Source organism: Parasteatoda tepidariorum, chromosome 10 (genome assembly GCF_043381705.1).
Source record: "Parasteatoda tepidariorum isolate YZ-2023 chromosome 10, CAS_Ptep_4.0, whole genome shotgun sequence".
Taxonomy (NCBI): domain Eukaryota; kingdom Metazoa; phylum Arthropoda; class Arachnida; order Araneae; family Theridiidae; genus Parasteatoda; species Parasteatoda tepidariorum.
This window is the reverse complement of record NC_092213.1, coordinates 21,162,891-21,186,395: the sequence shown is the minus strand read 5'-3', so window position 1 is coordinate 21,186,395 and position 23,505 is coordinate 21,162,891. Positions and strand designations below refer to the sequence as shown.

Sequence of the window (23,505 nt, the reverse complement as noted above, 5' to 3'; positions counted from 1 at the left end):
ATACATTATTTAAATAAATGAGCAACAAAATGAAATACAAAAATGACTGAAGAATAATACCTAGTAACAAAAAACGTGTTAACTTGCTTTTACTTTTATTACTCTTCGTTTTGCGTACAAAAGAAGTTAGTGATCTTTAGCTAATGCAGGGAAAAATTTGTCCATACATCTGCCTGGGTTGGCCTTAGTTTAGGGAAGGGAAAGTGAGATAAAAAAAGCAAACAAGAAAAAATGCTTATCGCTACGTTCCACTCTTATGGATGGTCTTAAAAATCAGTATAAGTACTTATTTTGAAGTAGACATTTCAAAATTATTTTTAAAAAATGAAGAAAAAATTCAGTCGAGGACAGAAAAAAGTTCATTATATCCAACTTCCTCACTTTTTTAGTTCACTATATCCACAAAAAATAACATTATACGTGTATAGCAAGGCACGGGACCGAACATTTCGTTCACTATATCCGGGAGTTCACTATAAACCGTGTTCACTATAGCGGGGCTTGACTGTATTTATATCAAAGATGATCAGACTAGATGCCACTCCAGACCTGTAAATTCAACTGTCTGGTGTGAAATCCATTTTTAAGACTTAATATTGATGACACAATATGATAAAAAAATTAATTTTTCATTCATTCACCAAATATTTTAAAAATAATTAATAAAATTTAGATCATTGCATATTTTTAAAATAATTAAAAGTCTTGTTAATTTATCTGTTCTTAAGATATATATTTATTAAATCTCATGGACCCACGAAAAGAAAGTCAATCATTTAGGGTTCCACAGCTTAAAAAAATTAAGAACTGCTGTCTAAACATATTTGAAATAAGAATTAAAAAATTCAAAGTATAAAAACTGGACATTGAAATGTTTAAGTGAAATAGTGTTGAGCTTGGATCACAACCAAGTAAGCATTCCAGGTGTTTGCTAATATGTTAAGTATGTTTTTGTACATGAAGTATGTTTTTTGTACATTTAATTAAAAAAAAACATGACTTGAATTTTCATACATTCTTATCTACTAGTGTGATTGCTAAATACTAGATTTAAACTCCACTAAATATATTAACTTTTGTTGATATGAGTGTATAAATAAAAGTATCAGTACATCTCTAAAATATTGGTGTCTCACATTTAAAATATTATGTAGGCATGGCATGAATATTTTTTTTAATGATTTGATGCTTGATATAATTTCTGTTCTTCATTAAGTTTATTAGTAGGTTTTTTTTTAAAAAACATAATTATCAAATTTTTAATTAGCTAATTGAACTGAATAATATTTTAATGTTTTTTACTTTCCTCTTTTAGCATGATAAAGGCCCCCAAGGAATTAACTTTTCGCTGCAAAAATTCATTCGACCGATCAATTGATAATTCAAGGCAAGGCTATGGATTTCCTCCGACCAATGCCCATGTGTCCAGTGCTAGGCTACGTCTTGATGCCAAAGTGCTTGTGTTTGTGGAGACTCAATATTCCCATTTGGGAAGACAGATAGCAGAAATTTTAGAAGCTTCTAGAATCAAGTAGGTTTCATTAGTTTTACTACAAAAATTAATTTGTATATATTTTCATAAAAAAATAATTTGTAAAATTTAAGTTTCTTGCAGGATTGGATAGCTTTAACCTATTTATATCTGTTCAAAATACTTCTTTAAACAGTTTAAGAGTAGATTATTTAAAAAGAAAGAAAGATGAGGTTAAAAATAGTAAATTTGCATTTATCTAATTTTCATTTTCATTAATCTGATTCTGTAACAATTAACTAATTGATTGGATTCATGTTTCCAAACAATTTCTTCTATTGATCAAAGATGAAATTTTAAAATAATCTTTATGCATAAACTGATAGAATATAACCTTGAAACGTCAGTGAATGGAAAATTGGAGAAAGTCAGAAAGTTTCTAGTTTCAGGAAAAAGTTAGAAAAACGTTAATTTCAATGTCAAAGAAATTTTAAATTGAGGTATAAATAGACCTATTTCATAATGCAATTATCTTCGTTTTTTTTTATTATTATTTATTTTTTTTGTACCCAGAAAAGTTTTGTAAAATTATAATTATCTAACCTAACCCATTTTTGTATTCTAAGAAGTCTTTAAAATCCGTTGTATAACAAAAATATTAATAATAATAAATAAACAGTAGTCACATTTGTTGGGTCAATTTCTACTTTTAACAACAAAAAAAAGAGGATTATTGGAAAACGCATCATATGAATGTTAAATTATTTTATGGCTTCGCTTCACTATTCATTATATAATGTTTTAAAATTTTATTTAGTGATATGTTAATTCCATAATGTAAACACTTATTTTCCCTATATCTGAGTTAAAGAGAAAATTTCTCTTCTGACAAACTAAGCAAACATCAGGGGAAAAAAAAAAAAAAAAATTGGTATTAATGAGGAAAAACAAGATTTTATCAAACTTTATTGTTATACATCTATGAACAGTTTGGTAAAAGTTTAACTCTCAAGAGTGAATTCTTTGACAATTTTTTCCCTAATCTTTGCAGCATATTTATTCCCTTGTAAGTAAGGTGATATTTTTCAAAATGACAATTTTTTTTCATAAATATGTTGACTGTTTATTTACTTTAGTTTGGAAAAACCTAATTTGATTGTAATAATTGCATTATTGCAATAAAAATTCAACGGAGCAAGAACACTGTTTTGCTTATTGTCTAAAAAATGACTGACAATTTGAAATATCAATTTTGTGAAAAATAGTTAAAGATAAAAAGATTCTGTTTGGTGTATTTTGTTCAAAAACCCAGAGAATTTATTCTCACCAAGTTTCATAATTAGTAACAAAGTTAATCAGCAGATGGCACTGATGATTTGGAAAAAAACAGCTATGAAACTGTGTTTTTTGCTGAGTGTCAGATTCTTTCACATTGTAGCTGCGAATTAATTTAATTTTGAAAACATGGTTAGTTTTTCCTAGTTAACAGCGCCATCTATTGATGAACTATGTTACTAATTTTGAGATTTAGTGTGAATAATAATCTGGTTTCCTACATACAATGCTGTAAACTTTTTATTTCTATCTCCTTTAAATTTCTGACATTGATTTTTCAAATTGCCCGGTTATTTTTAGAAATGTTTCTAAAATCAAATATTTCTCTAGAAAACTTAATATTTTTATTTAGTCCTTTTCTTTTGATAAATTGTTAGTTTATGTGTATCTGATTTTTAAAATTAAAATATCTATTTATTTTTTTTATTAGATTTAAGTTGGAAATAGCTGGAAAAAGCTTGCCTCTTCTCACCAATTTAGATAAAGGGAAGTTTGCTGTTATAGTTTTTGAAAATTTTGAAAAGTATTTGCACATGAATAAATGGAACAGAGAACTACTTGACAAATATTGCCGAGAATATAATGTTGGGATTATTGGTTTCATGAAGGCTCAGGAAGAGACTTATGTTGGTGCTCAATTAAAAGGTTTGTCTGCCAGTATTTAATTATCTTGTGTTCTTAAAGTTTAAAATTCAATCAAAACTAATTAGTTGTGATATATTATAGATTTACAGTTAAAAATCCATACATTTCAATAAATACTTAAAAGTCTACAATTTGTAAACTAAGTTAGTTTACAAATTAGTTAGTTTGACTAACTAATCAGCATTCTTAGCTCTACTAACTAAGGTAAACAACGTTAAAGAGCACAAAAAATATTAATAAATGCAGACAGCTGTTTCGGATGCTCTAAGGGCAACCTTCATCAGTGCAACAGAAAGAAATGAGATTCTTTCTTTCTCATTGATTCTTTCTTTCTCATGAGATTCTCATTTCTTTCTGTTGTACTGATGAAGGTTGCCCCTTGAGCATCCGAAACAGCTGTCTGCATTTAATAATATTTTTTGTGCTCTTTAACGTTGTTTACCTTAGTTTGTATTTTAGCACAAAGGTCGCCCACTTGTTTATTTATTCTTAGCTCTAATTGCAGATGTCCATTTTAATATTATTAAAACTTATTGTTAGCAAAATGAATTGTAAGTTCAAAAGCAAATTTTTTTGCTTACTAGTATGTAATCAAACAAACTTTTTATATTTGTAAAAGTTTCTATACCTTTTTTGTATTAGGTAGCACAGATGGTCTCTATTTTGTTGTTGTTTTTATTTAGTTACTTATGCTACCCAGCAGCTCCTGGTATTTAAACCACATGAGAAATTTATCCATTAATGACCTTTCACAAAACCTTTCTTTTGCAGAACAGTCAATGATGTCATAGTTTTGAAACTAAAGCTCCTTGAAAAACATAGTTTATGCTGTTTTTCGCAGTGAATGTGGCATTATTTTCGGGATATTAAGTAGTATTTAAACGATTTCATTAAAAAGGACATTTCACAAAAATTCTGAAATAATCCCCCTTGAAAGAGACCGTCATCCACTAAATGTTTACAGCTTATTACAGACATGAGATTCTTCTGTGTCTTGATGGAATTTTCTGCTTTCTAAACTGTAGGAAAAAATTTGTATAAAATATTAAAAATTGCAATAAAATTTTCCAGAGAGAAAAAGAAAATGCTATGTTTAATGTCGATTTTTTTATTAATATTTCTACATTTTGTTTTAATTTATTATTTTTTTCTCTCAAATCATTATTATGTATAAAACTTGATAGTTTGTTGGATGGCCAACGTATGCATGTAATTATAATAAAAACTTTAAATAAGTAATGTTTTTTTTTTTGTGCAAAATAGTTTTGCATGCTTTTTTACATATGTTTTCATGATTTGAGTTGATAGGTATTTTCCGACTTTTTGTTATATTTTTACTCTCTTGCCTTTTATTAGATTGAAAAGAGTTAAGTTTTAGTATGAGAGTAAAAAACCATATGAGTTGGTTCACCCATTAATAAATATTAATCCTCTGGCTGCTCATCCCACGATTTTCGCAAGCATGTGTTTTTCTTCTTTTGTTGAGGAGCGCATCCTGCCTTTTCACCTTTCAACCTGTGAAATAAATTATGTACAGTATTAGACGTTTAATTAAGGTTTAGACCAACAAATGTCCTTAGTTGTCGACTAAATTGCAGCCTTGGTATTTATTGCTCTAACTTCACTATGTTTGCCAACTTTTTCTAATCAGAAATGACTGCTAGAGAAACAAAACGTTCAGTGATAGACAGAATATATATATTCTCGATGATTTATCAGATTCTGAAAGTGATTATAGTTTTGACAGTGATAATTTCTTAATTCTTTGATAATTTCTAACTATTTTCTATACATATTTTTCATATATACACATTATACATATTTTAATATCGTGTAATAAATAGAAATTTAATGTAATTCAATTGAAATTTATTAAAAAAAAATTTTTTTTTGTGATAAAATCTCTGAAATTGGTTTTTCTGACAGCTTAGTTTCTCATGATAAAAATGTATAGGTATAAAAAATCTTTTATAGAAAGAAAAAATACATATTTCAATTCTCCAATATATATATTTAAAATATGCAACAAAAAATATTTTAAGCTATTTTGGTCCACAAATCGAGCAGTCAGAGGGTTAAAGTTCACTCCAGATGTGCTACTATTTTACTTACTTGATTAAGCAAAATTATAATTTCAGTTTTTTTTTTTCATTCTTTTTGACGACCCTTGTATGACTTTCATTTCGGACCAGACTTTAAATTATCACCTCACTTAGAATAGCTCACAATTAAACTTGCAACATTATAAGAACTCAAAAATACACAGTATTTTTAATAAAGTCTATTGTTTAAACATCAAAGGTATTTCTGTTTTTAATAATTTAATTTTATTACATTTTTGTTTTAAATTTTATTGATACTTAATAATAACTTTGTTTTGTATGCACAAGTGTACCGGTTAAAAACCCTGTATAAAATGTAATTACTTTATATTTCATATATTTCAGGCTTTCCTTTATACGTTCATACAAATATGGCTCTAAGAGATTATCATCTGAATGGAGATTCAACCGTTTTAAGATTGACACGTGCTGGAGAGGTCTTCTATGGTAACATTCCAGGCTCTGATTGGACAGTCTTCCAACCAAACCACTCCACCTATGAAGCTCTTGCATCAGCACGTTCACAAACTTATCAGTCATCGTTTGTTTCTCAAGGAATTGATCCCTTGCTAACAACAATAGTGCATGCAAGTATCTTATTCTTAATATTTTTGTTGCATTTTATTTTTAGTAGTAAGTAAGGAAATATATTTCTGTAAATACAGGATGGGATCAAATTTCCATAAAGTTTCAAGCAATTTTGTATGTATTTTTTGTATTTTTTAAACGAAAGTTTAAAGGGATAAGGGGTTTTCCAAATATTTAATCTTGTTCTTGCTGCCCAGTCACAGGGTAGTGTAATTTGCAATACTACATAATAAAATTTGTGAAAAACCTAATTATTTTGAGCTTTCTTTTGAAAAGTACAAAACTGCTTGAAACTTTATAAGTTTTTAATATTTTTAAATCAAATTTTTCCTCACATGCACAGTACAAAAAAACTAATTTAAATACTCCTATTTTGCATACTTTTTTTAAAAAAAATTTAAATTGCTCCAAATTTTTAAAAAAATTTTATTGGAATATTTTTAAAGATACAGCAACTTAAAGATAAAGATACTTAAATAAAGATATTTTAAAGATACAGATAAGACAAAAAAAAATAATTTTTCTTTTTAATAAAAATGTTTATGTCTGCATAAATATTTTAGTTAGATTAACTAAATTTTATGCGGTATTTGCAAATAACAACCAAAGTAAGCGATGCAAGTTACAAGCTTATTTCTTGATTTGCTAGTATAGGATGTTAAAAAATACTTGTTTTCTTTTGTAATTTATTGTCGGTCTCTCAAACCAATGAAAGCTTAAAACCTATAGCAAATGCTAAGTATAAATAATCGCAATAACTAAATGCTTATAAATTTACGAAATAATCCTCTATGTATTTAAGAAATTCGAAAAGTATCTAACAACTGAAAGTGTCTCTTCCAGTATGTAGGGTAGTGTATATATATATATATATATATATATATGTTTCGATTTTTTTTCTTTTTCTTTTTGTCGATGAAACATGATTTTTACAGTCATGAATTTTAGGTTTGCCTTCAAAATCATAATTCTGAGTTAAGCCTGTTATTTATTTTTTCTTGGTATAAATTTAGGTTTAATATAAAAATATTTACAAAGCAACTATTCGTAAATACAATTGCAAGTAAATTATTAAAATTGTAATTATTTATAAACACCCATTAAAACCGGCCATATTTTTTTGCCATTTCCTGGCAATAAAGTTTAATGTTACTAAATAATGAAACTTGTGGAGAAACTGGAACTAGTAACGCCCCCTAGCAAGAAACTAGATAAAAACTCAGAGAGAGAGTGAGTGGTAGCGAACGAACGGTAGAAAGCCTGCCATGCAGTGCTCCTTATGTTTTTCTTCTTCATATATGTTTTATATGTTTTGTTTGTGAATGTGTTGAGTGCTAACTATAGTAATGTTTAAAATAAAATAAAAGTTAGCTAGCCGTTGTTTTAATTCTCCCCTATGCACCACACGTCACAAACTTTTATATCAGTTGCTCTCAAACTTTTAAACTTTCTGTTCTCTTAAAAACCAAATTTAATAAAATACCAACTACTCCACTTTCAACAAAAGATTTATAAAAATAGTCAGAAAACAAAAACTGAAAGTTATGCAATTTCCTTCATTTCGCCAATGCTCTTAAAGGGTTCACCGAGCAAAGTAACATTAATATGAACTTAAAAATTATTTTTATATTGTGATGGTGAAAATAACCTAATTTTAATTTACTAAACTAAGAATTATGCATTAAAATTTTTTCAACTATCAGAAAAAAATTTGCCCAAAAAGCAATCCACAAATCTGCTTTTTTGTATTTATTTGTTTATATTCTTTTTGTATGTATATATGTATATTTTTTTGTGGTGATTGAGAATAAATACATGAATTAATATTCATAAGAATTTGTTAAAAATGAGCTCTCTTTTGCAAAAAAATATGTATTATAATATGTACAATTTCATAACTTTTTCTGAGATTTTTTTTTGTTTTTGTCTTTAACAGGATCATGGTTCTTTCGATGGTATATCTAGAGTTTTATTTGGGAATGGTTTTCAACTTTGGATTCACAGATTATTATTTCTAGATGCAATTTCATTTCTGTCACACGGAAAATTAAGTCTTCCTCTTCAGAGATACATTCTTATTGATATTGATGACATTTTTGTGGGTGAAAAAGCTACAAGAATGAAACCTGCTGATGTCATTGTAAGTGGATCTAAAGATCTTGCTTTCAAAGATTGCTTTTTAAAAACAAAAGCATGATTTGTTTATAGTGTAATTTTTATTGTTATTATTGAAGTAATTCGGGAGGAAGAAATTCCAATGATCCTTATAATATGTCTAGTTTAAGGAAAAAAAAGAGATTTTTCTAGCCTTCATTTGTGTTTAAATTTTTGTAAACTAATAATAATTGCGATTGAAGCTTATAATGAACTATGTATCATTGTTTTGTTTTCTTAAAAGCTTAAATGTACATATTTACCATATTTAGATCATTGTATTAAATATTTTAAGTAAAAGGAAAAGTTATTAAAGTAAAATTAAATTAAAAAAATCAAAAAATTTTTTAGCAACTATGTTGCTATTTCATGACAGAAAGAGAGATTTAAATCGCCTTCACGAAAAAATCAAATCAGTATATCCTCTTTTTTTATACTTCATTCTTGGTATTTGTTTTCTGATCCAGAAGACAATTAATTTCATTTTGTTCTAGGATTTTAGCAACCAGTGCAAATGGACTACTTTTAGTTTAAAGCTGTGGTTTTAAATATTTTTAGAAATATTTTTCATAAAAAAATTCTTATTTTTTAAATTTTATATAAATCAATTTTATACTTCAATGGAAGTTATGATTTTGAATTTAAATTATTTCCTCCTTTTCTCTTAGGATAATGATTGGAAATGAAAATTGTTTAAATTGTAAATTTTGTAAAGTTTTGTTCACTTAATGTATGTTTTTTTTATTAAAATTATATTTTATGTGTGAATTAACTACATTTGTTTTGTAATATGAAATAAGGAATGTTTGAAAGTTAAAGAACCATTAAAGTGCGAAAACATATGCATCTGAAAAATATTCACTTTTTTAAAAACAAATATGAAGAGTGTTCTGTTATTTTGAAATGTAGATTGACTCAAACACATGAAAAGAACAAGCTTTATTCTGTTTTTTTATTAAAAAATTTTATTTTTAAAATTTATTGTAAATATGTCTGTAAAATGTAATTAATTTAACATCATGTACATTAGTTATGCTATGTATGTTAAAACATGTATATAATTTTTTTACTATACTATGATGTTTACCTACATAGTGTTTTGATCAGCTTGTATGGTATATCTTATATCATTCGGGATAATAGGAAAAATTAATGGCCATTTAAGGACATAATAAGAATTTTGTATTCTTTTTGTGTTTTTTAAATTGAAAATAAAAAATTTCATGGTTAATGAATGTTACTGCAACAAAATTAAATTTTGTAACAATATGTAAATATAGCTATATAAAAAATAATCAATATAAAAAAAATTCTTTATTGCATGTCCAATAAAGGAAATGACAAATAATTTTATCTTAAAAAATGCAGAATGTTTGTTAATGTTCTTTAACTTCAATTTAACTAATTATCAATAAGGAGAAGAAAAGCAATATTATGGCATATTTATGCATTTTTGCTAATTATTTCTTTATCCTTCCAAGTAATTCCGATTTAATTTATAACACGAGAATGATTAATAATGGAGATATTAATAACTTTTTCCTATTGACTTATTCGGTTTATTATTAGAAATTTTTACAGAATTTTCTCAACTCTGTGAAAAGGAACTGCTCACAGAATATTTTTTATACACATTTGCTTAACCAAGTGTCCAGTTGATGATTATTTAAAATTACTGAAGCATTATTTAAATATTATGTTGTTAAATTGTTATTGAAAAAATTTCAAATTATATAACTAATGCAAGATAGTTTTTTTGATGTTCTATTAGCATTGTAAACACATTATTTCTTGAAACAGAATCAATTGTTTGTTTCTATTGGTCTTCTTTTGTCTATTCATAACTACTACTCTTTCCCTTTACTTAACTCTTCGCATGAGAGCACTTACTTATACATGGTCCTAAGACAAGATATTATCTGATTATAATTCTCTGATCTGATTTCCAATCGTTTTTTAATAATTTTACTGTTGTATCATAGAGTAGTGAATGTAATTTTAATTTTATATATTTGTATCTTTTTTCTGGGAAAAATAAGTTGTAGAAATTTTTTTCAGGCTCTTCTGAATGCTCAGTCTAGAATAAAGAGAATTGTACCAGGTTTTCGATTCAACCTAGGGTTTTCTGGAAAATTTTATCATAAAGGTACATCCGAAGAGAACACTGGAGATGACATGTTAATAGGTAATTTTCAACATTTATTCATCATATTTGGCACAACAGCCCGGGGCCTTCTGCTGAAGATTCCTTCAGGACTATCTTCTTTTTTTTTTTTGTTCTTGACTGCCAATCCTTTATCCCAATCACTTTGTCAGCTTCCCCAAAACCAAGCCATCATTGTTTTGATTTTTTCCTTTTTTGACTAATAATAGGCTTTGACACAAAAGTTTTCTTTACTAGATCTCTTTTTATCCATTTTATAAACGCAAGCAGTCCAGTTCTAACTTTTAATGTATACTATTGAGGTACGATTTTGGATTTCATAGTCAATGTTTTTTGTGTTAACTAAACATCCATGGTAATTAAATCGAGGCACATTTTCAAACTCATGATAGCCAATTTTTAGATAGCTGAATGTAGCACTGTAACGAGTTTTCTGTGCTGGCATATACTTTGTTTTGGAGTCATTTACTGTCAGTCTTATACAATTTGAAGCCATCTCTATTGAGAAGGCAAGTGCTGGTACACTCCTAGCAACATTATTAATATCATTATCCATGCCAAGAGCTGAATTTATAAGTAAAAGATGTTTTCGCAAGTGTCAATATGATGCATCTCAAATAACCTTTTCCAGTGCATTATTGAAGAGAAGACATGAAATAGTCACCCGTTGAACTCATAACATTATTGTTGAATGTTATTAACACTTTTAGAGTGAGCTTCCACAAATTTGATTCTGCGCAATCATTGTGCATATAACAAATCTAATCAGTTTGTCCAGAATTTTAAATTCATACATTGCATCCATTAGTTCCTTCTTATTCGCAGTATTGAATGCTGACTTTAAATCAGTAAACAAGTGATGAGTATCAATACCAAATTCAATTTATTTTTTGTTATTATTAGTCTTGCTTTATTATTTGAACTATTGCTTTTGAACAGAATATTTTGTAGTTGTTCAATTGACTAATTCTTCAGTTTGCATTTTTATTATTTTTTTTAAATATTTAATCTTAAAATACAGTGTGTTCTCTAAATAATTGAAATATCTTAAAATAAAAATACAGTGTATTTTCCTTATTGATAATTAAAAGAGTTACTTGATTGTAATGATTGTTATAAAATAAAAAAGTTAATTCGTAATTAATGTATTGAAACCTAGATGTTTATTTTATTTTTTGGCCGGGATAGTCTGGTCGGTAGGGCGCTGGGCCCATGTCCAAGAGTTTGTGGGTTTGAACCCCGCCGGCCGAAGTCTCCCTGTGTAGTTGGAGACTGATGCACGTTAAAATTTTGTGGAGTCACAGAGTCCTCCATGTTCCCGTAACAAAGCAATATCTCTGGGGGTACTGGATTGGGGATTGATCGTTCTCTCAGGTCAAAATTACGATCTGTGGATGAATGGATGTATGACTGGGTCCGCCTTATAAACATGTGTGACGTGTGGTGTGGCAGAAGTCTAATTCTTGGCCATAGATAACGTCACTGAAAAACAAGAATCGCACACTCTGCCTTAAATTTGCTCGTCTTCATCAAGCAGGCTTGCCCGTGTGGCAAGTGGCATTAGATCCAACCAACTAACCTAGATGTGTTTTGGTGCCACTTGGTAAACCTTCTCTGTCATGGTGAAAGAGTACATTGTGGCACAAAAACTTGTTCAGAGACAATTTTTTTAAAATCAATTTTTATTTCCATATAGTTTAGAAAAGACTTGCTAGAACAATATAGGTTTGTTGTGATTTATCCTTTACTAAGCAGTATATACAGGATTTCTCAGAATTGCTGCAACAAACTTTTAAGGGAAGAAATGCATATATTATGACAAAGATTCAAAATTGCATAGCAACCCATGTCTAGAAGCATCTGCAAGGGAAAATGGTAATCTGAAAGGACTCAAGGTAGTAATTTGTTGAAAACCTATGTTGAATAACATGAGTACAAGTGGCATACTAGATGAATGCAGAATACAGGTTATAATGGTACAACATATACTCAGAGTTGGCACCTTAGTTGTGTGATTAACACAAACAGAACGTTGTTCCATTATCAATACTTCCATTTATTTGATTTTAGTAGCAGTATATAAAAATTACTGCACAATAGTGATTGCGATTTCATATGCTTGCGATACGCTTATTAGAAGTTCCCCAAGGTAAGAAATCAAGAATTGATAAATCATGGGGGCTATAAGCAGTGTACCTCTTAGCAGCATACAATGATTTGATTAGCAGCATACAATGATTGATTGATACAATTTCCAGTAATGTGTTACAGTGCAAAACGTAATCTTAATAATATGCCTACCTTCCCTTAAAATTTGTCACAACATTTTTGAGCAATTTTGTATAACTCTTAATACTAATATCTTTTATTTTGATCATAATTTTAGTGCTTATTGACATGTGTTGTATTCACTTTGTATTTCAGAGCACGCAGATGAATTTTGGTGGTTCTGTCACATGTGGAGTCATAGCCAGCCACATTTATTTGAAAATATAACAGCTCTTGAGATGGAAATGAAGTTGAACAGAGAGTTTGCCAAAGTTAGTGCAGTGAAACACTTTTATAGATTTTTTTTAACAATGCCTCAGTTAGATCACTTTTTCTTCTAAGAATAATTAATTCTTGCATAATTTATAAAACAAAAGACTATTCCTTTTGATTTAAATTTAACTATTTTCCAAGTGTTTATTTTAATTTTTATAAAGGCTTGTTTATTTTTGGTGGCTTCACTTGAAATTTTAGTTATTAATAAACTAGGGATCTGATATCTTGTTTCATCAACAAAATTCTCTTTTATAGCTGCTAACTAACTGTTCTGATTAAATTGTAATTAATTGTGTGTATTGTGAAATGTGTTTGATTAAATAAAATTAAGAAAACGAAGCTTTGATATTAAAAATGCCGTCTGAAAGCATCAAGGGTGGTATCTATTAAAAAATATTTTCTTTTCCGTTATACCCAACATTACTTAGCATTGCATTAGAATTGAGGTCCATTTTAAAATTAGTAAATTTTATTATTTTTTAAATATATTTTTTAATTTTTGAATATATATTTTTGAAGGAGGCTGAATATCCAAATGAGGAAATATGAATATTATCTAAGAGTTTGTGTGATCTTCAATTATCTTTTACTCCTATTTATTCAGTCATCCAATAATGTTCATGTACAAAGACTTTAGAGTCTGATTTTATCTTTTCTCAATTTTTGGGAAATGAAATGAGTATTTCTGTTGCAAATATTAAAAATAGTAAATGACTGTACTTAATAATTTGTAAAATTGTCCAACTCACTCATGAAGAAGAGATGGTCTTATGATTTTTCAAATAGTGGAGTATCATCAGAAGCTAGTAGCACAAATCTTGAAATTTCAGTTCTAAATGTGCAATCAATCTTAAAATTTTTCCTCTATTTTCACAATAAATAGGAATTTTTATAAAAATAACCAGATTACTTTCAAGAGTTTTTTGGTGATCGATACATTGGAAGAATTTATGAAGAAACTGACAAATGAAAACAACATTTATTGCAAATTAATATTAACTTAAAATTAGGTTCCCATAAGATCTCAATGTTTTCAATATCATCCACATATCATTAAAATAAAAAATATCAGAAATACTACCTGTCAGTTGCCGCACATGTCACATTCTGTAACTTACTCACTAACACTAAATATTCGATCACATCTGTTGAAATTTTGGGCCTTGTAGCAATTATTCCAGAAAACTATTTCTTTAAATTGTCACAATTACAATTATTATTGATTATCATTGTTATTAAAGTATAATATCGTATTGTTAATAATTTTGCAACATCCTAGAAAAGTAAAATGTATTTAATAAATTACTTATTTTTAAAATATTTAAATTTGTGGCTGACAGTTAATATTCTTTTTTATTTTTAAATTTGCAATACATTTATTTAGATTAAATATAAAAATATTTCAGGAAATGTACATTGATACTTATTTTATTGTAATTTTATTTGACAATGATTTTGTTTCTATGATTCATTCGAGTTGAAATTTCCGACTACTAGATAAGCAGAAAAGTTTGTATTTGTGGCATTTATCAGCAGTTAATAAATTTTGCTAATTCATTTATTTTAAGAAGAACTACACTTTTTAAAAACTAAAAATTATAAAGCTCATCATAATCTTTATGCATTATTGTTGTTAGTATTATGCATTTAAATTTTTTTATTATGTTTTGCATGCGTTGATTGAAGTGTTTTTTTATTACTACATGAAGCAGTTTATTTTATTGTTTCTTTTTTAAAAATAGTAAAGTTACATTTCATGTTATGTAATTTTTATATTTTAGAAGCATGGCATTCCACATGATTCAGGTTATTCTGTTGCCCCACATCATTCAGGAGTTTATCCTGTTCATGAGCCATTGTATGAAGCATGGAAGAGAGTTTGGAATGTTAGAGTTACGAGCACTGAAGAGTATCCTCATCTCAGACCAGCTAGGTTGAGAAGAGGCTTTATCCATCGAAATATAATGGTAATCCCTATTCTGAATGCAGTAATGATACAATAGATTATTTGGGCAGTATTTTTTTTTTTAATTTTTCCTAATATCTAATAAAAAAAATAGGAAAATAATAATAGGAAATAATAATAGGAATAATAGGAAAAAATAAAAATTGGTAACTAAAATTCAAATTCCAATTTATGTTTATATTTTAAAGAGTGCTAAATAAAATAGAAACAGAATTGAAACTAAAGTGCGGCTTTCAGGAGAACTCATCCAGACACCCGTCTTGCGTTGTGGCGGGTACCATAGTTACGAGGAAAAGTCACTTAGAATAGGGGTGAATAGTTTTGTCTTGATCTTGGCATAGGTCGACGTGAGTAAACCAATCGACACCTTCATTCCTCTATTGCACCCCCATTAGAAATATTCTCTCGCTTGTTGCCATAGCAGCAGATAGCTCCCGACTTCTAGTCTGGAGGAGTTCTCCTCAAAGTTGCACTACAAGTGCTATGTGTAAATAAAATAGTGCTGAATAGAATAGTATGTATGTATATTTGAAAAAAAAAGATTTTTATAATTTGTATGTGCAACACGTGACAATTTTTATTCTTACAGTAAATAGTATGTTTGATAATACAGAATTTTTCGCTTAATCTGGTGTTACTGTAATTTGTGTCATTCATTTTCATTGTTAAAACTTTAAATCCATAATACTTAATTTTCAGTGCATATGTAGTTATTGCCACTGCATGTAACCTTATTTTACAATGTTGCGTTAATTGCATTTAGTAATTTTTAGAAATATGTCATAAAGAGAGAATGAATAAGATAATATTTTGATGACTAAAGTAATTATTAAGTGGAGCTGTTATGTATATAAAACAAGTGTGTCTGTTGGTTTAACTTACTGTAGAAACGAAAAAAAGAAAGTTTCGTTTATTGTATAATCACATGACAATAGAATTTGAAAATCTGTTTATGTGTTTATATTTGTTCCTTTCTACTGAGTTTCACACTAGATTGAATCGAAATTTTGTATCACAAACTTTTTTGAATTTATTTTTCTGTATGTTTTAATTTGTTGATTTATAGTTTGGTTATATTTTTCTTTTCCATTTTCTTTCACATTTATTTAGCACTATTTCTGAAATGTATTACCTATTGTTGCCCTTTACAATTAATTTGTTTTTGTGTTATTTTGTAAATTAATTTTTGTGTGTAGATTAATTTTCTAAATTAATTTTTGTGTGGATTAATTTTGTAAATTAATTTCTGTGTGTAGGTACTTCCAAGACAAACATGTGGTCTTTACACTCATACAATATTTCTGGATAAATACCCAGGTGGTCCTGAAAAACTTGAACTCAGTATTAAAGGAGGAGAACTCTTCCATCTCTTTGTTTACAATCCTGTAAGTTGTTAATTTTACTTTTTATTAATAAAATATTTAAAAATTATGTGTTAAACAATATTAATAAGTTTTTGGATTATAAGGAAATGAAAAAAAACATTGCTCTTATTTAACTGTATGCAAATATTCCATTTGTTTACTCTTATATATATATAAAAAGAAAGCTTTCTAAAATAACATCTGAAATTTGTTATGATTACTACTTCAATAATAATTATAATTTTCATGAATTATAATAATATATAAAAGATTACCTTGTATCAAAATATTACTAAGTTAATTTTATTATATGATTATAATGAATGTTTAAACTCTTGTTAAAAATTGCATTTTTTTACACTATTTGCACCTTTTGGTTCTATTTCATAACAAGACAACTTATTGATTTTCTTAAACAGGGGTCTGTCTAGGTTTTTCTGAAAGGTACCTATTTTGTGAAAATTTAGACATAATTTGTGAAAAATTAGACATAATTTGTAAAATTAAAAATTATATTAAAAAATCAACACAAAAGTATGGATTTATTGTTTCTTACGGAATACAAAAATAAAATGTTAAGAAAAGGTATTTTGTGAAACTGCCGTTTTTCCTAAATTTGAATTTGTGAAGGTACTGTTAAATGGTAGTAAATTTAGCCTCGACAGACCCCTGTTAAATCATCTTAAACTTTCATAAAAGGTAATGAAATATTCACAAATTTATCTGATTTTGAGTTAAGTTTAACATAGTAAACAAGTGACTTACACTGTTAAATAACTAGCACAAATAATGTTGAAACTCTAAATTGGGTAAGCAGTTTCTAATTAATTTGTAAAACGGTAAATAAGAAAACGTTATACAGATGCATGCATATTTTTAATATAAAATGCATATAATACTTTGATAATGTATATTGTATAGAAGTTAAGTAGAATACATTTAAATATGTTTGATTTTTTTTCCCTGGGTGAAAAATAATCCGAGTTGATACATTTTGTTGTTGTTGTTGTTGAAATATTGTTATTTTGAAAGTATTGCAATCTATACCTTTTAAAAGTAAGTGTTAGTATTCTAAATTTTACTTTTCATAAAAAATCTAGCATAATCTTACATTTAAGTTAACATAAACTTTCTAAAGATATTTATAACAGAAATATTTGACTGGTATTATTTTATAATTAAAAGTCTAATTTTGTCATAAATTTACTGTTGAATGATTAGGTTTGATGGTGTTACTGGTGTGTTTTTTTATGTGTCAATTGTGTCTTTAGTGTACTTAATTTCTAATTGTCATTTAAAATACATGTTTTATTTTAAAAAAAAGTATATGTTTGATATTAAATATCTAATGTATTTCAGTATTTTAAATCCTTCATTCTGTCAATTACATATAAATTAAAATTAGTACAAAATAAGTTCCCGTTAATTATAATTAAACACAAATTCTTTCCTCTTATAAATCTTTCTTGTTTGTAATTCGAAATGCATTTCTTATTTTTATTTATTATAAATTATTTCTTTATTGATGATTTTAATTTTTCAAATGTGACTTCGAGAGAGACAAATTATTCTAAAAAATTTTTTGATTCCAGGTCAATATATTTATGACCCATCTTTCAAACTATGGTAATGATCGTCTTGCTCTGTATACATTTGAATCTGTTATAAAGTTTGTTCAATGCTGGACTAACCTTCAACTAGTAACCCTACCACCTCTACAATTAGCTGACAAATATTTCCAAACTTATCCTGAAGAATCAGATCCTCTGTGGATGGTAATTATATAGTTCTAATAATATTTATAGTTATAATTAATGCTTATAAATGAAGAAGTACGGTAGTAATAAATTCTTTTTTTTATAGAATTCATTCTGATTTTTCTATTCTTTGTTCTAAAATAATCTTTCTGTTTGTTTTTCTTAAATTAGAATTGAAAAAAAATTGCATTAATTTGAGTTAATATTTTGTATATTCATTTTATGTTTACATTATAAGAGTGCAAATTAAAATCTATGTATCCATTTCAGTTATGCATTTATTCTTAGTTATACAGTTGAACCCAACTATAATAAACTTGGGATATAGTGAACATTTGGTGGTTGTAAGCTTTTTAAGTAGTGGCTTCTAAACTCCCGTTACTTTAATGTTATTTTATACACATAAGGAGCAGCTGAAAAATTGTTAGTTTGTTTATAGTGGACTTAAGATATTTTTCATTTCTCTAACTTTAAATCTAAGTTGTAATTGCAAATGAGAGTATTTCTTTACATTGTGTCAAATTTTATTCTTACATGCTCTTCGCCTTTAAACTGTGACAAACAATTGTTAACAGCCATCTTCCTCTCAATCTATTTATTTCTCTTCCAAATCTTGAAGAATGTGAAATTTCGGCAACTTTTATCTTTATTCCTTCTATTTTCAGTTTTATGCTATTTTTTTTACTTATTGTTGATATGAAATTTAAGTAACTATTTTTCTTTTATTATCTCATTAATCAATTAATAATTTATAAAATTATGTATATGCTTATAAAATTTTTATATAATGCTTATAATATACTCGTAAATTTTCCAAGAATTTTGATATAGTGAACCTCCATTTATAGTGGACTTATTGCTGGTCCTCGAACAGTTCACTTCAGTGGGATTCGACTGTATTTAATTCGATTTCCCTCATGATGGCAGTAATGTTGGAAATTAACTTCTTTAGTCACAAAGGCGTATAGTTGTTTATTTCTTCCCTTCAACCGTTTTTTATATTATAATTCATTTTCCTGGTTAATTATTTGTAATAATTAACACATGTTTAATTATCCTTTTATTTGGAGTGCTGAAACTAAATTTAAAAAAAAATTGAACTTTGTTACTTGTTTTGTTTAAACCTTTCTTTTTTAAAAATGTTCTTTCTTAAAAAAAAAAGTTTTTAGCTGTTTGCTACTTGCATTTCAGAATTAATATTTTATTTTGATAGTCAAAGTTGAGAAAACATCAAGTTTTGTATCAAGTCTACAGGATTTTCACATCTTTAAAAAGGCAAAGAAAACTTTGAATAAATTAAATCCAGTTTTAGCATACCATAGATAAATAAGCAAAAATAAAATATTAGTTGTAAATTATCTAACTTTAAATAAATTTCCTTAATTGTTATTTACAATAAAATGTTATGAGAGCTTAATAAATTTTTTTCTTGCCATTGAGCATGGACACTGTTTTAGTTAGTATGTCTCAAAAACAAAAAAATATATTCAAGAATTTTTTTATGTTAAAAAGAAAATTATATACTTTTATTTTCTATTTGTTTACAATTTAAATCCTATCATAGTTATATTTTAAAGTGTTATTTTTTTCCGATAAGTTTCAACTTTAATATCTTCTGCAAATCATTCAAAGCTAACTGTTTAAAAAACATAGCTTCATTGCATAAGTCCAGATCATTAAAATCATTGGGTCACTTGAAAAAACAACAGCATGAAGGATTTTGCGTTTGGTTCAAAATTCTAGTTCTGGCCGCATTAATTTTACTTCAATTTGCAAATTAGTAGCCTTTACTCAAAAGTTTTTTGTAGTCTTATTTTCTTATATAGCCATTTAAGTGTTGTAGGTTGTGTTAAAAAGAATACTTGGTTACATTTTATAAAATTAAGGGGAATTTTTTTTTCTAGAATTTATGTCAGCTTGAAAACTGTTTTAAGAAACTTAACACAAAGGTTGAAACTAAAAAAATCCCTCATTAAATGTAACATTTTGAAATGCGTGAATAGTGATCTTGATATATGTGTATTTTTGCAATGTGTATTGCACAATTTTAGCTATATGTTTTGCAGAAATAAAATCAAATGATATTAAGTTTTAATGTACTAGTGTTTTCCTATTTTTTCCCAAAATTTGGAAAAGGACCAAATTGTGTGTTATTAAGACACTAACAAAACAGTTTTGCCTGTTTGTAATAGTAAAAAAGAAACAAATAATGGTTGTCTTTTTCCTTGTCACTCTGAAATTTCTGCAGAAATTGTTGAAATTTAAGATGTTATTGAAATGTAATATTTTATTTTTATGTCTGAGACATAGTTTACGTGATTAAATGTGAATGAATAGATTTTGTGAAATTTATTTTCTCTATACTGAGCGATAAGCAGCATGTTTCCAAAATATTCATTTTCACAAATATTTAAGAATTCAGAAAAATCACAGGGTTTCTCATTTAGTGATCCAAATTTTATTCTCCCATTGTAATTCTATTCCATAATCACTCTAATAAATATTGATTTTTATTATTAGAAAATAGTGCTACACTCTACTAATATTGAGTTTAAATAATTGCAGAACCCTTGCAATGACAAACGCCATAAAGCCATATGGTCATCTGCTAAATCCTGTGAGCAATTACCAAAGTTTCTTGTTATTGGCCCTCAAAAAACAGGTATAACTATTTCCAATTTTATTTTATGTGTATCAGTATTTAATTTGTATTATAAATTTGTTTTTTTGATGCATCAGTTGTTATTTAATTACCTGCTTTTTTTTCTATTTACAACTTTATAGACTGCTTAAATAAAATATTAATTAATGAGTTCTGGCATGATATTCTTCTGATTTTTGGTGGAATTTCTAACTTCCTAATTTTCTGCACTGTTTTTTGGTTTTGATTTATTGTTATTTTATTCTCTTTAATCATTATTCATAGAAAAAGCGTAACAGTTTATTGGACTATTTACGTAAGCTTATAGAACCCCCCCTTATTTTGCTGCCTTTTGCTCAAAATAAAGTCTCATACTTTTTATTTATCTTTTTAAGGTTTGAGTTGATAGGTATTTTTAGATTTTTTGTTTTGTACCCACTCTTATGCCTGAATAGAAACTGTTGAGTATTGTCCATAAGTAGTTATGAATTTTTTTTAAAAAAAAATTGTTCTTATTTACTTTTTTCTTTGTTTTCTAATTTTAATTAAATAATTTATGTCTGTGGTGCTTTATTGCTTTTAAATTATTATTGAATGCTGATGTTGGTAATTAGATAATTTGCGGTTAGCAAATTTGATTCATTCTCCCTTAAAAAGTTGAATTTAGTTTATTATGATTAACATTGGTCAGAATTCAGTTGTATATTTATAATAATAATCTAACTGGCAACTTTATTTGATTTTAATATTTCGTAAAATGCAAAATAAACGCCTTAATTTTTAATAGTGGTGATATTTAAGTTGTTTCTATATGTTTATTTTTGCTACTTGGGCAGGGCATGAAATTTCAGTTTTAAATTTCTAGCCAGACTAAAATTTTTGTTTGCTGCTGTTTCCATGAAATATATAAACAATTTTCAAAATGTTTAACGATGTAGTACGAAGAACTTTTTGCTGACCAAAACCACATAAATAATGTAGAAAAAATTAAAAACTAAGAAAAGACACATTTCTAATTATATATGAAAACCTAATAATGGTAACACAGTTCTTTGTTTTTCATTGTTGTGGATACCTTTTTATTGGATTGAGAATCACATAGTAGAATCTAGTGTTTTCACATTAATTTCCGTTTCTTTTTTTTGTTTGTTTATTTGTTTTCATGAGCATAAAATTTATAAAAGTAATAAGTATTGTTTCCTGTAAAATATTTTTATGTCCCAAGTTTATAGGTGTTTACCAGTAATATTTATTTTCCTTATTTTACTCTTTTATTATTATGTGTTTGATTTTGATTGTTTTCCATATTTAAGAGTTCATAAATAAGAGTTTTTATTTTTTTATCATAATGTTATTCTATGATATTTCCTTATTATGCTACATTTTAAGATAAACAACAATGTACCTGTAATTTTAAATGTTATTTAAAAAAAACAATTATAAGCAATATTATTTATGTTCACTAATAGATCTTAATGGAATCATATGAGATCTTCATACTTTTTAAAAATCAAGTTTATTCAAGCTTTTAAATTATTAAAATTAATGTTGGACTTGAGAAGTGGGGCTACAAGCGTAAACAAACAGAATTCTTTATTGTACATATATTTTAGGTGAATAATTTCTAATTTCATAGAAAAAATTATTTTATATTAATAAGCAACAAGTATTGGGTACCAATCATCAAAAACTAAGGCAAACAATGTTAAAGAGCACAAAAATATTTATAAAATACAGACAGCTGTTTCGGATGCTCAAAGGGCAACCTTCATAGTGCAACATCAGAGTTGATAAATTGTAGCAACCAGGGAGGGGACTTAACCACCTAGTATTGCTAAAAAATGCTGACATTAGTTTTAAAATTTTTTTCATGATTCCAGTGTTGTCCACATATTATTAAAAGTCATTGAAATGCAAAACCTGTCAGAAAATTTACATTAAATGTTCCCACACTTTTAACACTTCCAATTTGTATTTCCTCTCAACACTAAAATTCCATTTGTCAAATTTAGGCTTAGCTTGCTTCAAGCTCTGTTGGGGGAAGCTATCAATTTATAAAAATTCTGAGCAAATCAGGAAGTGTCTCAATCTTCAAAAAGTTTCTGAAAGCTGACTTCAGTCTATTGTGACAGTTGAAGCCTCTCTCACAGGAAGCTATGATCAGCTGTAGAATGGAGCAGAAATGATATCTGGAAAATGCTTCAAAACCTCACCAAACACTTGTTACTTTTAAAATTTTCCAGCATTTGAGGAGGTGTCAGTGAAGCAAATCAGGGCTCCCAGGAGTCCGGAAAACTTGCAGGGTTCCCACGGTCCTTGAGAGTCCTTGAATTTTTTTTTGCTAAATTTAGGTCCTTGAAAGTGCTTGAAAAACGTCTTAGGTCCTTGAAAAACTTGATAGGTCCTTGAATTTGTCCAATACTGCCAGCGGCCCTTTTTATAAAACACCCGCGAATCTTTCTCGTTCTTTCTGTTTCGTTCCCGAGCTCTCTCACGTGGTTTTTAACGCCACCATTTCTAACCGGGCCTAGCGTCTTGGTCTGCCAAGCGCGCGGACCACAGCAGACAATCAATGCGTTCGGGGCGAGACTCCACTTCATCTTCTGTCGCATATGCTTAGATCTTCTTTTTTCTTATCGAAACTGGAATACTCTCGAATTTTGTAACAATATATACCTTGTAGTTTTCAATAAATTTGCCGTTTTACCATCCGCACTTGTCCTTACGTTTGCGTCATTTCAAAACTTTATTGTAAAGCGTATTCGCAAAGGCAC

General features: G+C 27.5%; 1 protein-coding gene across 2 annotated transcripts in view; it reads left to right on the top strand.

Annotated features, from left to right (window-relative positions):
- The window catches only part of LOC107436619 (N-deacetylase and N-sulfotransferase sfl), a 96,644-nt gene that overhangs the window by 63,843 nt on the left and 9,296 nt on the right, over nucleotides 1-23,505 (top strand). For both annotated transcript variants that reach the window (XM_016048387.4, XM_016048388.4), the window contains 10 exons: nucleotides 1,316-1,531; nucleotides 3,237-3,451; nucleotides 5,899-6,140; nucleotides 8,078-8,281; nucleotides 10,354-10,480; nucleotides 12,884-12,999; nucleotides 14,785-14,970; nucleotides 16,226-16,354; nucleotides 17,926-18,108; nucleotides 20,656-20,752. In XM_016048387.4, coding sequence (XP_015903873.1) covers nucleotides 1,316-1,531; nucleotides 3,237-3,451; nucleotides 5,899-6,140; nucleotides 8,078-8,281; nucleotides 10,354-10,480; nucleotides 12,884-12,999; nucleotides 14,785-14,970; nucleotides 16,226-16,354; nucleotides 17,926-18,108; nucleotides 20,656-20,752 — 1,715 coding nt within the window. The remainder of the gene's footprint in view (nucleotides 1-1,315; nucleotides 1,532-3,236; nucleotides 3,452-5,898; nucleotides 6,141-8,077; nucleotides 8,282-10,353; nucleotides 10,481-12,883; nucleotides 13,000-14,784; nucleotides 14,971-16,225; nucleotides 16,355-17,925; nucleotides 18,109-20,655; nucleotides 20,753-23,505) is intronic.